At 45.1% G+C, this 14,970-nt stretch overlaps 1 protein-coding gene across 5 annotated transcripts in view; it reads left to right on the top strand.

Moving 5' to 3' along the window:
- The window catches only part of RRBP1 (ribosome binding protein 1), a 287,797-nt gene that overhangs the window by 175,172 nt on the left and 97,655 nt on the right, over positions 1–14,970 (top strand). For all 5 annotated transcript variants that reach the window (XM_069234754.1, XM_069234756.1, XM_069234753.1 and 2 more), the window contains exon 21: positions 10,135–10,227. In XM_069234754.1, the coding sequence (XP_069090855.1) occupies positions 10,135–10,227 (93 nt within the window). The remainder of the gene's footprint in view (positions 1–10,134; positions 10,228–14,970) is intronic.

A 14,970-nucleotide genomic window follows, 5' to 3' on the forward strand; every position in this document is an offset into this window, starting at 1 on the left:
GCCGGCATGGGGATTCCGACTCCCCCTCCCGCCATCCAGTTCCTGGCGGTTCTCCCGCCGGGAACCGGATGGCGGGAGGGGGAGTCGCGGGGCCCCTGGGGGCCCCTGCCGTGCCCATGCCTATGGCATGGGCACGGCAGGGGCCCCCGTAAGAGGGCCCCTAAAAGTATTTCAGTGTCTGCAAAGCAGACACTGAAATACGCGACGGGTGCAACTGCACCCGTCGCACCTTCCCACTCCGCCGGCTCTATTACGAGCCGGCGTCATCGTGGGAAGGGAGTTTTCCCCTGGGCTGGCGGGCGGTCTTGTGAAGACCGCCCGCCAGCCCAGGGGAAAACTCGGAATACCCTCCGCGGTCTTACGACCGCGGAGCGGTATTTCGGAGGGGGGAAGCCTGGCGGGCGGCCTCCGCCGCCCGCCAGGCTCGGAATGAGGGCCTATATGATCAATGACTCCTCGCCAACTGCAACACAACTCCATCTTGCCCTGTTCCCCATGCCCTAAAGACCATTGACATAATTCTTTCAGATTCTCAGGGGTCCACATAGTTACTCCTAGACAACAGAAGAAGAAAAATTGTTCGACAGTCGGCTGTAACTTAATATCACTCCTTACGATACATAGATCGCATGTAAGGTTAAATAAATATGCTGGATCATTAAGGTGCGCTCAGGGGACTTAAAATGCAGAGTAAGGTCTCACCTATTACCCACGACACAGACTACTTGCTCCTTGAGGGTCTGTTTGTGACCCTCATCCAAAAAATCTCAAATAGCATGTGGTTTGCCGATAGACTGCTGTAGAAAGTAGGTAGATTAAGGTCATAAAACAAGTTGTTCCCCATTACCAGGCACAGATGCCGTGACCTTTGATTTTGTGGGGATGACCCCGATGCATATCAGGTTTCTTCCTCTCCATTACAGCCCATGCACCCTAGGGCTGTCTGTTGGAGGGGAGCTTGAGTTGAGGTGAACATGTAGACTAATTTTACTGTCTAACAGTACCATCGTTTGCGACCCATTTCAGTTATCCCAATAGTTCACCTCAACTGAATCAGCTGTGAAAATGTTGTAAATTGCACTGGGGTGTAAAAGATAAAATTGGGCTCTTGCATGGGGCTCCTGTTGACGCGAAGTGATCTGGCGATCTTAAATATTCCCTTTGCTGATTCATATTGCATGAGCTATCATGCACATTTGTGCATTTTGGTACCTTGTAGAGCCGCAGCTTTTCTTTTCATTTTTGGCCAAGCTGGACTCACACAATCTGCTTTAACTTGATCTTGTCATGAACTAAATGAGGGTTAGGTTAGTATTAAAAAAAAATCACCCTTTTTTAGAAATACCTTATGCAACTTTTCTAATAGACTTCTAACTGCAGGTCCTCACCATAGAATATTCATCATGCATCAGACTGTATCCAGAGAACATTGAAGCAGTACTTCTATGTGCTGGGAACTAGCACCTGCAACTCAGATTTGACATCTGTGCAGAATGTGATGTATGTGACTCTTTGTAGGTGTCACCTAGGAGCTAGTGTCCATGCAGATCCAAAGATACTCGTGTCATTTAACCACTTTTTCTTGAACTTTTACAAAAATGTACCACAAAAAATTCTTCCTGGGTGCAAGGGAATGTCGCCCAACAAAACAGGGTAACAGCATTGTGGAGAGTGTCCCTGACAGTGTCTTTTTCTGATCTCCACTTGCTCTGTCTATTGTGCCTGAGGTTGTCCTACAATTTCGCTGACTACAGCAACTGTGCCTAGATGCACCACAAGCCCGTCCAGGAGCACAAGGCAAAGTTGTTAGTCACCCACTGATTTAAAAAAAAAAATAATAATAAAAAAAATAAAAATAAACCCTCTCCATGTTGGTCAGACTCACAGGGGAAATTCCGGTCCTATTGCCGAAGCCATTCCTAGCAAGACTTTGTCGAAGCCCAAGTCTTCGCGAACATCGAGAAAAAGAATTCTAAGCCTCACTCGACCCAATCACTCCACTCTGAGTCCCCAGACAAGATGCAAAGTGCATCATTGTGCATTTAGGAACTGCTCCTGAAGTCATTCTCCAGAGCCTTTTCCTGACCCTGCCCAAGCTAGCCTGAATTTCCCAGACCTAGGGTGACTCCACAGCAGATTGCGGAGTTACATGAGGTAATGCTTCACTTATTCGCAAAGCCCCATAGAACTGAGATTACATCCTACTGAGTTTCTGCATGCGGGACCTTGCCCAACACCACTTGGGCCCTCTCAGTCAACCCCGGGATCAGTTCCAACTTCTGCCACAACACTTTGATAGAGAGCCCATACAGACCAATGCTGCCGTACCTCTGCGGCCAACCCCTATTGATGACTTACTCTGAGACGGCAATATGCTGACCATATCGGAGGCAGCACTCAAAAACCCTTATTTAACCCAATCCAGGCAATCCCTCTAATACTGATACTGTCCCTCTGCCACATGGAATGACTCAGTTTTCTTCCCGACACGTTTGGCACTGACTCTGACAATGGATACTACGATGCATTAGACAAAATTGTCCAACCACCTACAGATAACAATTGGTATCATGACTTTCAAGATGCTAGAGGCGTAGACATGTCTCGAGACATGGTCTCGTTTTCTACGTCAGGCCCTGTTACTGAAGAGTGCATCATTTGCAGTTAGTGATGAGGAGGGCTGCAGAAACCATGACCTCAAGAGGTAAAGACCAACATCCTAACTAAAGTCCTTCAGCACGGCCAGACTCCAAGCCTCTCCTCCTATTTAAACACAACTCTTACTGACACACTTTTAGGGACCAGGGCCAAGCCCTCCAGAGGGCCCCCAGTCAACTGACATATTGCCAATCGCCATCGCACTACACATAAGGACCCGGAATTTCTCACTCAACACCTTACTCTTGAGGGTCTGGTGGTTCAGGCTTCACTTAGTCAAATTAACCCTAATGCTTTTCCCAGGCTCACACACATAGTGAGTCGAAATGGATTGACGCATGTGGATGCAGAATGTTCTAGTTTGTAAGCCTTTCCTTGTGTTCGGGAAATACCATATGTCTTTTGGGGCCTATATTTTATTCAGTTTCCCAGATTCTTCAGTTTTTTGTTTTTGTTTTTGAGGAAGCCTGACATATTCTTTCACAAGCCATTCAGGGTGGCTGTTATGAGGCAACGTTTACTATTTGTTCTAGCCTTGACACAACTGACTCATTAGGCAGAGCCATTGGCATCAATGTGGCCATCTAAAGGCATGCATGTATGCTGTCCAAAGGATTTTCTTCTGATAGCCAGTGCAGCCTCATGGACATGCTATCTGATGGTACATGATTTTTTGGGGACAAGGCTGATTACAAGCTTGAGCGGTTCAAAGACAGTAGGGCCACAGCGCGTTACCTGGGCTTGTCCGCTGCATCACGTCCGATGCATTCTCATTTTTACCTTTTATGTGGCTGTCAGCTACCACCTGAGGTACAGCAGACACCTCAGTCCTTTCGTAGCTGAGCTTCCTACATGCCCTATAGGCACTGAGGCAGCATGCAGCCCAGTCAACTGGTCCTCCGGCCTCTAAGCCTCTTTAGTGTGTTCTCAGCAATATTCAGCTAATCTGTAGGTGGCATGATTCAGCTTTTTCTGCTACAGTGGCAGGCCATCATCTCGGACAAGTGGGTGTTATTGATCAATTAGCGGGGTTAAGCACTTTACATTCCTGGAAACCCCACCACCTCTGCCACCATCCCCATAATGATTGGCACAGACCCCTATGACCTTTTACAACAAAGAACAGTCTCTTTTAGCCAATGGTGCCATAGAGAGGTTTGTGATGTCAGAAGTAGGCTGTGGTTGCTACTTTCTAGTACCAAAAAAGGACAGATGTCGCCACCCTATTCTAGACCTTCACCCTGTCAATGGTGTTTCTGGTTGACTAGGGTATGCACCTCAGCTAGGCAGAACCCTCCACTCTAGTTAGGAGAAGGGAGTTAATCATCCTATATATCCCCTGCTCACCCCATTGGTGGCTTAGTCAGAGCAGTTCGGCTTATCCCAGAGGCAATGTGTAAAGCGTTTGTGCAACACACCAGTGAGACAATAAATACACCACAAAAGAGACTTCACAACAGAATATGTAAAAATGCAATATATATATATTGTACATAAATCATAGACCAAACATGATGTGGATCATAAACTCTTATCCACCAGGCAATTGTCAAACCATCACATTTAGTGCAATAAGATAAAACTTGTAGGTTGCACATGTCATGAAAAACATCCTCCCTGTGCATACAAGGCAAATCCTGAAATATGCTTGTTATTCTGACAAGGCAAAAACGACATATGTAATAATATCAGATTATGAAATGAAGCAGTTAGATTAGGCAGAGAAAACCCATGAATTACCAATGCATCACCTTACATAAACCATCATTTTGGTCGTTACATATTGTTAGTAATACTTGAGTTACAAAAACGCAAAAAAAAGACAGTGCACCTGCATCTCTATTACATATAAGGCAGCAATGTAAGCACCAGCCATAGGCTACAGGAACCCCCCTGCACACTTACTTCTGTAAATATGGTGAAAAGACAAAATTAGCAAGATTAGGACCTCTGTTGATGATTCCTTCCCATCCTGTCAGCTGACTAGAGAATGCCCCCAAAAGGTATATGCAAGCATGGGAGGAGACACACACCACCCACATTGACAGGGAGAACGTGCTAGGTCTCCTGCATGGGCATTAATCAAAAAGGTCACAGTGGGTGCTGTGGGCTGTCCCACTAGGGGGGTTACAGTATTTCCACGGAGCCTCTTGGCTCGAGTGCCTCGCCCGGCGCAAAATCCAACGCTGCGCCTCACCCAGGTCCTTTCGGGACCGGTGAGCGCCAAGGAAACGTGTGTTACCCACGACAAGACACCCGCACCCAGCAGTGCAGGTGAGATTCGCGGAGTACAGCTTCCTGGTCCCGGAGGGCTGCCGACGACAGTGGCCACCCTCACTCCACTTAGCGTGATGTCGGAACTCCCTTGAGGCTGCTGGAAACACCCCAGCCCTTTAGGACATCCAGCATTGAATTACCTCTCCATTGAGTGGCGATCATACCGGATTGTAGCTCCCTGCCTCCCTGGACAGCAGTGCTGGACATGCATTGATTGCTGACACCAGGGTTGTGAGCGAGCGAAAGGGCGCAGTCCACAAGCTCCATGGAAATAAGAAGGTGGGGGACAAGATAGCTGACACTTGAGCCTCTCACAAAGAGAGGGGAAGGGGAGGCAAGCCCATAAGCTCTTGGAGAACAAAAGGGGCTTGGGGGAGGCAACAAGGGCAAGAAGGCAAGCAACAGGCCAGCACATAAGGCAGCAAGGGCAAAGTGGCAGTCCCTTCCGCAGCCCAGCAAGTAACAGGGAGAAGACTAGTCCCACAAGGCAAGCATTCCAGATAGCAGTTCTTCCTGGCAGCACAACAGTCCCTGGCAAGGTTCAGCATGTAGAGCCATCAGCGTCTGGTTACAAGTCCCACGCACTGTCTAAAAACATGGGGTCACAGCCCCTGTACTTATACTTAAAATGTCTTTGGTCTAGGGAGAACTTCAAAAGAACCTTAGAAGTGCACAACACCCCCTTACAATGTCAGCCCGGGCTTAAGACATCAGTAGGAGGTAAACAAGCCCTTAGTGTGAGGGCAGGACATAGCCTATACAAATGTAAGTGCGCCCGCCTCCCTTTTCCCCAGCCCTCGAAGACCATTCAGTATGCAGATATAATCCTGTTACACTTACACCCTCCCTGTGTGATGGCTGTCTGGAAAGTATGCACAATGCCCAGCTGTCACTCTACCATAGACGTGGATAAAGAGTCATATGCCCAGCATTTCTACAGTAGTAAAGTAAAACCCACCTACACCAAAAAGCAAGATTTCTCACTATCATTCTAAACATACCAAAATGCCCACACTACTCCTCACAGATCTGAAATTAGCACTTAAGTACCTTTAAGGGAATTCCCAATGCTAGCCTATGAGAGGAGTAGGCCTCACAGCAGTGAGAAATGAAACAGGCTGTTTGTCACTACTAAGACATGCCACACAATGCAGGCACATTTCCTACCTTTTACCTACACAGCACTCTGCCCATAAGGCTACCTGGGACCTACCCTAGGAGTGACCTATATGTAGTAAAAGGGGAGTTTCAGGCTTGGCAAACAACTTTAAATGCCAAGTCAATGTGGCAGTAAACTGCACGCCAGGGGATTTTCCTAGTGGTGCAACACCTGCTCTTTGAACACCTGGTTGGGCTAACCCAGCCATTGATGCTTAGCAGATTATGAATGGCAGTTGCAACCCAGAGGTGACTCAAGGTCTTTTCTGTGAATGAGAAGAACCATGGCTGTCAGTTTGCCACCATTGAGAATGTCCATTGGCAGCAGTACTGCTCGTTGGAGTTTCCAAAGTTGGTATCACTCAGAGATGCATTCTTCTTAGAGTGTAACTCAGGACTCCTGTATGCCTTCCTGCCAATACCACTAATGCCCCAAATTCTGAAGATCTATAATGACTCAGCTTAAGTCTTCCTAGTAGCTCCCGAGTAGGCATAAAGAGTATGGTATTCTGAACTTTTGGGTATGAGGGTCTGTCCTCCTATCAGGTTGCTACTTTGAGAGGGTCTACGGTCACAACCGCAGGGCAAGATCCAGAACCTGCACACCCTCCACCTCCATGTGTTGAGATTGAACAGTGACTGTTAAATCCTCTTGCCCTTTCTTCAGAGGTCGTCAACAGCATCGTGTCAGACAGGCAGACCTCTGCCAAATCTGTATATGCCTGCATTTGGGAAATTATGGGGGCCTGGTGTGCGACCAAACAGATTTAGCTTCTTCATGCCAAACTGTCTCAGGTTTTGTTGTTAGTGTTTTTTCTAGCCTGTGAAGCTTTGCGTTGGACACTGTTAAAGAGTACTTGTTGGCTTTTTCTGCCTTTTTACATTTGCCAGACTAGCCTTCTTTGTTCAAATCACCAGTTGTGATGCATTTCCTTGCAGGATTACACCGTTTGTCTCCCCTTCACCTTTCTTTATGCCCCACCAGGACATAAATTTCGTTTTGAACTTTCTCCTATGTTCTCATTGCATCACATTGCTCTTCTCTCAGGTTGCTCACTCTTAAGATAGTCTCCTTGGTTGCCATAAGATCGGCATGGAAAGTGAGTGAGCTTCAAGCCTTTTCCATTAACTCTCCTTATACCAGCTGCTACCAAGATAAGCTGGTCATTTGGATTTGTGCATCTTTTCTGCTAAAGATAATGACTTTCTTTAACTTCAGCCAAACCATCACTTTTCTCATACATTCTTTGCTCCACCGCACACATCTAAGGTGGAAAAAACACTCCATCAGCTGGATCAAAAGAGGGCTCTCAGTTTCTACAGATTGTACCAGAGAACACCAAGTAGATGATCAGTTCTTTGTTGGGTTCACAAGAGCAAAGAAAAGTAAAGTGATGCAGAAAAGAACCATCTCTTGCTGTATCATACTCTGCATCAAGATCTGCTACACATTAGCAAAGAAGCAGTCTCCTTAAGGATAGTGTGCAACTGTGTTTGCATGCTGAGTGCCTGTCCTGGACACTTGTCAGGCAGTTGTGTGGGCATCCCTCCATACATCCATGAGGCACTACTGTCTAGACATCCAGGTCTGTTGCAACAGATATTTTGCTTGTTTGGTTCTGCAGGACTTTAAGTTTGAGCTAGTTTGTGGACTGTCCTCCGTGGAGGTACTGCTCTGGTATCTGTTCTGAGGTGAAGAATCTGTGGATAGACATCTCTATCAAAATAAAAAATTACTTACCGTCGGTAAACCTCTTCTGGTGGAAAGTCCATCTAGCGCCCCCAATCCTCCATGTTTTGTTGACTGAACCCTTTCATCTACAAAGATACCAATCTAGGAATCTGCACACTGGTCACAACAAATTTAATTTTATCTTGGTGTCTATGGGTATGGAATCGTCAAGAAAGCATCTGACATAGTCTTCCATAGGTTGTGCCTATATATAGCTGCACGTCTCACATCCAGTGCGGACAAAATCACTGCAGAGTCACAGGTGCCTCTGTTTGGTGAATGGCTACTACTTAAAACTTTTCCGGATCCAGTCTGGCACTTGGAGGTCAACAAATGAGACAGTAAAGTTAAGCAATAAATGTCGAATCCAGAGTTACAAAATGTTACATTTGTGATAGCTAGTGATGTCTAAAAGATGTATGCATTCCTCAGAAAGACACTCTGTGACCAGTTGGAAGTATAGCAGTACAGTACATTTCAGATAAGTAGGCTATTATGGAATCCACATTGGTGTGAGTACTGTTGCTCCTGCATGGTTTCCTTATTCATGAATCTCTCTTGCAGCAGTGGCAGCAGCAGTGAATAGTCATAGTACAACTAAAACAAACTGAGAGAGGCCTTCCAGGCCCTGTACACACAAATGTCTATCAGCAGTGCCATGAACAGACATTTTTCCTGTGATCTTGTAACAATATTTATGCAAAGCATAGTTGCTACTCTTACATACTTCACTGTGTTCATTCTGAAAAAGAACACAATAATCCTGCTAATTCTGTTTTTCAGAATCTGTGCTGATATGACAACAGAATGTGCGTTACATTTTAGCACAGTACATATTTATTAGAATTTGAATTATCACTTGCTTCACTACCACAAGAATGTCTTTCCTCATACATCCTGAGAATTTCATGGAATGTAAAGCAGGCAATTACAAAGGCATCTTGCCACCCTACTCTACAATTATGTGTTCTGTTGCGGTACATTTCAAATGTGTATAAGTCAGTGCTGCCACCTCAGGGTACTTAAAGCAATGAAGCTCATTCCACCTGTAGGTCCCTTTCAGTGCTTAATTTGTAAATAAAAACGTGCCGGTGCCCAAAACCCTCCTCTTAAATGTGCGGCTTCTGCAATTAAATTTGCGAACACAGAATAAAGAGGCAGCGTAATCCTGAAGCCACCTGGGGCCTCTTCAATCCATTTGCAGCCCCTCCCTGCCCCTTCAGCTCACTCTTGCAGCTTTCTGCTCTCTCCCTTTGTGGCGCTTTTTCGTGTTTCTCTTCCTCTGTCTTTCCCAAATGTGTCTTTGCTCGCAATAAATGCTTGAGGCCGAAAATTAAGCGCTGGCCTTCAAAAATAAGTGCCGGTGCTCTGCACCGGAAACAACAAGCACAAATTAAGCACTGGTCCCTTTGCATATTGCCTACTAGAGTCCTACACAGGACCATACCTTGTGTTGTGAAGGTCAAGTTTCAAACATTTGCCTCCACATTGTCAAATATTTCAATGTGTTGCTAGTTTTTTTCACCTACAGTGTGATTTAAATATCTTCAGGGAAAAACCTTGTTCAATCATGACATTCAGCAATTATGTCCTCAAAATATACAACAACCCCAGTTCTTTCCCTAAAATTCAGATCTTATTGGCAAACCTAAACCGTTCAAATCCATCAGCTTTCTAATAACCTCTGGGAACTCTTTCTTGTGCCAAAAACACTTGTAATTAACAAGGTCCAGAATGTCAGGAAATCTGTTGTGCCCTTGGTGTGTTATAAAATAGTTCCCAATGCTGCAGGTGTTTATCTCGAAGCAACACCCCCTGGAACATTATCATTTGTCTTTATGGCATTAATGAGCAGTTGGGAAGGCCAGGTCTTGCAAATATTCAAAATGTTTTACAGTATCTTGAAAATCATAATAGTCAATTCTAAAATGGTGCATAAGATTCCTATTAAACCCATGGTGTGAGATCTAACAAGTGAAGTACTATTGTTAAGAGGCAGGGGGTTTGTGTTAGAGATGACAAGTGCATATACATTCTTTTTGTTTAGAACAACTCACAATTTTAATGGAATCAAACATTCTACAGTCAGTCAAGAAAAATTACTTTCCATAGGCTTATTAAAAAAGAAAAGTATAAATGCTCCTTCGTTTTTTTTAAAGTGCCAATTAAAAAAAGGAGCTTAGCATAATCATCTTTACACCCTTTGTGGAACTGCATTGTTTTTGAGTCCTAGTATTTAATAGTTCTGCTGTGACTTGCATAATTGAAAATATATTTCAATATCCTTTTTCATTCTTGTCAATCTTCAGGAAGACACAGAGCAGCAGCTTTGTACTCTACAGACACAGACAAGGGAGACCTTACTTTCTTTGTTCCCACAAATTTCTCTCGTACCCGACCAGGTATGACATATTTGTTGTGGATTCTGAAATGTTAATGTGCAAAGCTATCTGAAAGATACATTTAATAATTGATGTCATAGTGGATAGAGGGTTTTTATTCGTGTGTGAATCTGTGTACACTTGTATTCGTCTTTTAAAAGCATAATATTGTGTTACTTATCCCTTACTTTATTTTCAAATGATGCATTAGTGCACCACTCTTACACATTGAATCAGTACAAGTGACAGGTAGAGAATCTCTATTTTATTTAAAGGCACTGTAAGGTGAATAAAGGAGACGGGGTTCACACACTGTTACCTGAGGCAAAGTCAACCTGAACTCCGTAAAAAAAATATGCAAATGTCGTAGATATAAGGTCCCAGCACAAGTTGGAAATATCTAGTAATTTCCTGCAAAAATGTCCCGTATGTAAGGAATGATCCCTGTAGTCCGAAGGCTGCCAATGCACGGCAAAGCATCCACAACAATAAGGCCGACCAGGCCCCACCGAGGAGTGGAAGCCCCGAAGGGCCGCCGGAACGCTTCTTTCTTCGGTGTCGATGTGCTAGCACTAACCCGGTACCGAGCGTAAACAATACCGTCACATTTTCTGATATTAAACTAACTTTTCCGAACCGAAATACGGAGCGAAGAGGAACACGTCCGAACCAGATGGCGGAAAGAAAACAATCTAAGATGGAGTCGACGCCCATGCGCAATGGAGCCGAAAGGAAGGAGTCCCTCGATCTTGTGACTCGAAAAGACTTCTTCGAAGGTACCGTCGGAACAGACATCTCTACTCGCCGTTCGGGGCGCGCGCACCCAACTCTGGCCTGGTCGGGCCTACCGCGTGGAAGCCTCATGGATCGGACTCCATTCCGATTCTGCCCTCGGTGCCACGCCAAATTCCCTTATACAGACCAACACCTCCTATGTAATCTTTGCCTTTCCCCAAATCATGAGGAAGAAAATTGCGAGGCCTGCCGATCAAAAAAGACACTGCGGGACAGAAGAGCACGAAGGATTGAGATGGCGTCCAAAAGCTCCGAACATCTCAACGTTGAAGAGGAAGAGATCATGCAGACAGCAGTCTCTGTTTGAGGTTCCAACTCCGACCAGTAATCCGACGAAGACAGACCGGTCACGGCAGGGCAACACGTGAGTACGCCTGCCCCTGTACCATCCCAAAGACCGAAATATAAGGCCTTGGGTACAGCACTGCCGGAATGCCATGGCTCGACCCGAAAGAAGACACCCGGTGACCAAAAGGCCACTCCTCCGAAACCATCAGAGTCGACGAAAGGCTCTGTGTCCAACTCGAGCAAACACCGCTCTTCGGAGTCGAAATTTCGGAAATCACTTTCGGAACCGAGACCATCTGCAACACCATCTTTTTCAATACCGAAAAAGCCGGTTTCGGAGCCGAAAAGAGCAGGTGACACTGAGAAGCATGGACTTTCAAAGAAAGCCATAAGACTTCTGTGGAGGACTCCCAAGTACAGCCAGTACTTGAAACAGTGGACGAAAGGCAAGTCAGGATTCATAGCCACAAAGAAACTGGCAGAATCTTAACAGCACCTCCTCTAAAACCCAAGCGGAAATGAGCCTTTCAGGAGGAATTGGACACTACACAGCCTCCAACTAAAGTGCCAAAGCCAAAGGAGAGACCACCACCTCCTCAATATTCTCCTCCTCATTCTCCTCCTCACTCTCCACACCTGCATATCCCTCCTCCTACCAGTCCTACACCAATGCAGTCACCATCACATTTGTTTGACTCGCAACAAGATAATGTAGACCCATGGGATCTTTATGATCCAGATCCAATTCCCGACAACGAGCTAGACTGCTATCCCTCTAAGCCTTCACCACCTAAGGATAGTACAGGGTACAATCAAGTGTTAGCTAGGGCTGCAGCATACCATAATGTCACCATGCACACTGAACCGTTGGAAGATGATTTTTTGTTTAATACACTCTCCTCCACGCATACAACATACCAGTTGCTCCCTATGCTTCCTGGCATGCTAAAACATGCTGATCAAATATTTTGCGAGCCAGTCAAGGCAAGGATAATAACTCCCAGGGTAGAAAAGAAATATAAGCCACCTCCCTCTGATCCTGTCTAGAACTCAGCAACTCCCTCCAGACTCAGTAGTGGTAAGTGCTGCCAGAAAGAGGGCAAACTCACAGTCATCAGGTGATGCACCCCCACTACACAAAGAGAGTAGGAAATTCGATGCTGCAGGGAAGAGAGTTGCATCCCAGGCAGCCACCCAATGGAGAATAGCCAACTCACAGACGTTGTTGGCTAGATATGACAGGGCCAATTAGGATGAGATGAAAAATATAATTCAGCATCTCCCCAAGGAACATCAAAAAAGGGCACAGCAAATAGTGGAGGAAGGGCAAGCTATCACCAATAATCAGATTAGGTCTGCCCTATACTCGGCAGACACAGCTGCCAGGAGTGTCAACACTGCTGTAACAATAAGGAGGCATGCATGGCTCCGGTCCTCCGGTTTCAAACCTGAAATCCAACAAGCAGTGTTGAATATGCCGTTCAACAAAAAACAACTTTTCAGCCCAGAAGTGGACACTGCAATTGAAAAATTGCGCAAGGACTCGGACACCGCAAAAGCTATGGGTGCACTATACACCACACAATACAGGGGATCCTTTCGGAAACCTCAGTTTAGAGGTGGATTTAGGGCTCAAACTTCAGAGTCATCCACATCGCAACCAAAACCAGCCTACCCACTTCAATACCAGAGAGGTGGTTTTAAGAACACATATAGAGAACAGTACCCCAGAAGTAGAGGGAAGTATCAAACAGCTAAACAAACCTCACAACACACTAAACAGTGACTTGTTTCATTCCCTCCCACTCCACACCTCCCCTGTGGGAGGAAGACTACAAAAACTCCACACCAATCGGCAAAACATTACCACAGACGATTGGGTACTATCAATTATCCGCAGTGGTTATTGCCTAGAATTGATACAAACTCCCCAAATCATTCCACCAAAACCACACAAATTATCCACAAAACACATCAGTCTGTTAAAGGAGGAAGTCCGATCTCTATTACTCAAACAAGCAATAGACCCCATGCCGCAAAATCAAGTAGGGACGGGAGTTTACTCACTATACTTCTTGATTCCCAAAAAGGATAGCACCCTAAGGCCAATATTAGATCTCAGGGCCCTCAACCTTTACATCCTGTCAGAACACTTTCACATGGTAACTCTCCAGGATGTTATCCCACTACTTCAAAAACACAATTCCATGGCAACATTAGACCTCAAGGATGCGTATTTTCTTATACCCATCCATCCAGTGCACAGAAAATATATCAGATTTGTCATTCAAGGAAAGCACTATCAGTTCAAAGTGTTACCCTTCGGAATAACAACAGCTCCAAGGCTATTCACAAAGTGCCTAGCAGTAGTCGCAGCCTTCCTAAGAAGACAACATATGCATGTCTTTACATATTTAGACGATTGGCAGATAAAATCAAATAGTCATATGCAATGTCAAAACCATGCGCATTACATAATACAAACCCTGCACACGCTAGGGTTCTCAATAAATTACCAAAAGTCACAACTGCAACCTGCGCAAATACAACAGTACTTAGGTGCAATACTAAATACTCAAAAAGCGTTAGCACGTCCAAATACGCAAAGAATACAAGCATTCCAAAATATAATTGCACAGACACCCATAGGTCAACAGTACACTGTCAGATTTGTCATGAAAATATTAGGGAATATGGCATCATGTATTGCAATAGTTCCACATGCAAGACTAAACATGCGGCCCTTACAACAGTGCCTTGCACAATAATGGTCACAAGCACAGGGTCAACTTCAAGATCTACTGTTGATAGACCGCCAAAAATACATGTCCCTTCAGTGGTGGAATTCTACAAATCTAAACAAGGGGCGGCCTTTTCAACACCCTGTGCCTCAGACCATAATTACAACAGATGCATCAATGATTGGCTGGGGAGCTCACCTCAACAATCACAACATCCAAGGACAATGGGATACCCAACACAAACAGCCACACATAAATCACTTAGAGCTGTTAGCTGTCTACCTAGCACTCAAAGCTTTTCAGTCTCTTCTCACTCAAAAGAAAGGCCTAATCAAAACTGACAACATGACCACCATGTATTACCTAAATAAGCAAAGAGGGACTCATTCGTCCCAACTCTCTGTCCTAGCTCAAAAAATTTGGAAATGGGCCATACACAACCAAATTCAACTGGTAGCATAATACATTCCAGGGATACACAACCAACTAGCAGATGTTCTCAGCAGAAATCATCAATAAACACACGAGTGGGAGATTCACCCTCAAGTACTTCAAAAATACTTTCAACAGTGGGGAACACCAAACATAGATCTTTTTGCCACAAGCGAAAATGCAAAATGCCAAAACTTTGCATCCAGACACCCACGTCCCCTATCCAAGGTCAATGCTCTATGGATCAATTGGTCAGTGATATTTGCTTATGCTTTTCCCCACCTCCTACTCATTCCATTTGTAGTCAACAAATTGCGTCAACACACACTCAATTTGATACTCATAGCGCCAACGTAGGCCCGTCAACCGTGGTACACAACATTATTAGACCTATCAGTAGTACCACACTACAAACTCCCAAACAGACCAGACCTGTTGACACAAAACAAAGGACAGATCAGACACCCAAATCCCAACACGCTCAATCTGGCGATTTGGCTCCTGAGGT

This window comes from Pleurodeles waltl, chromosome 5 (genome assembly GCF_031143425.1).
Source record: "Pleurodeles waltl isolate 20211129_DDA chromosome 5, aPleWal1.hap1.20221129, whole genome shotgun sequence".
NCBI lineage: Eukaryota > Metazoa > Chordata > Amphibia > Caudata > Salamandridae > Pleurodeles > Pleurodeles waltl.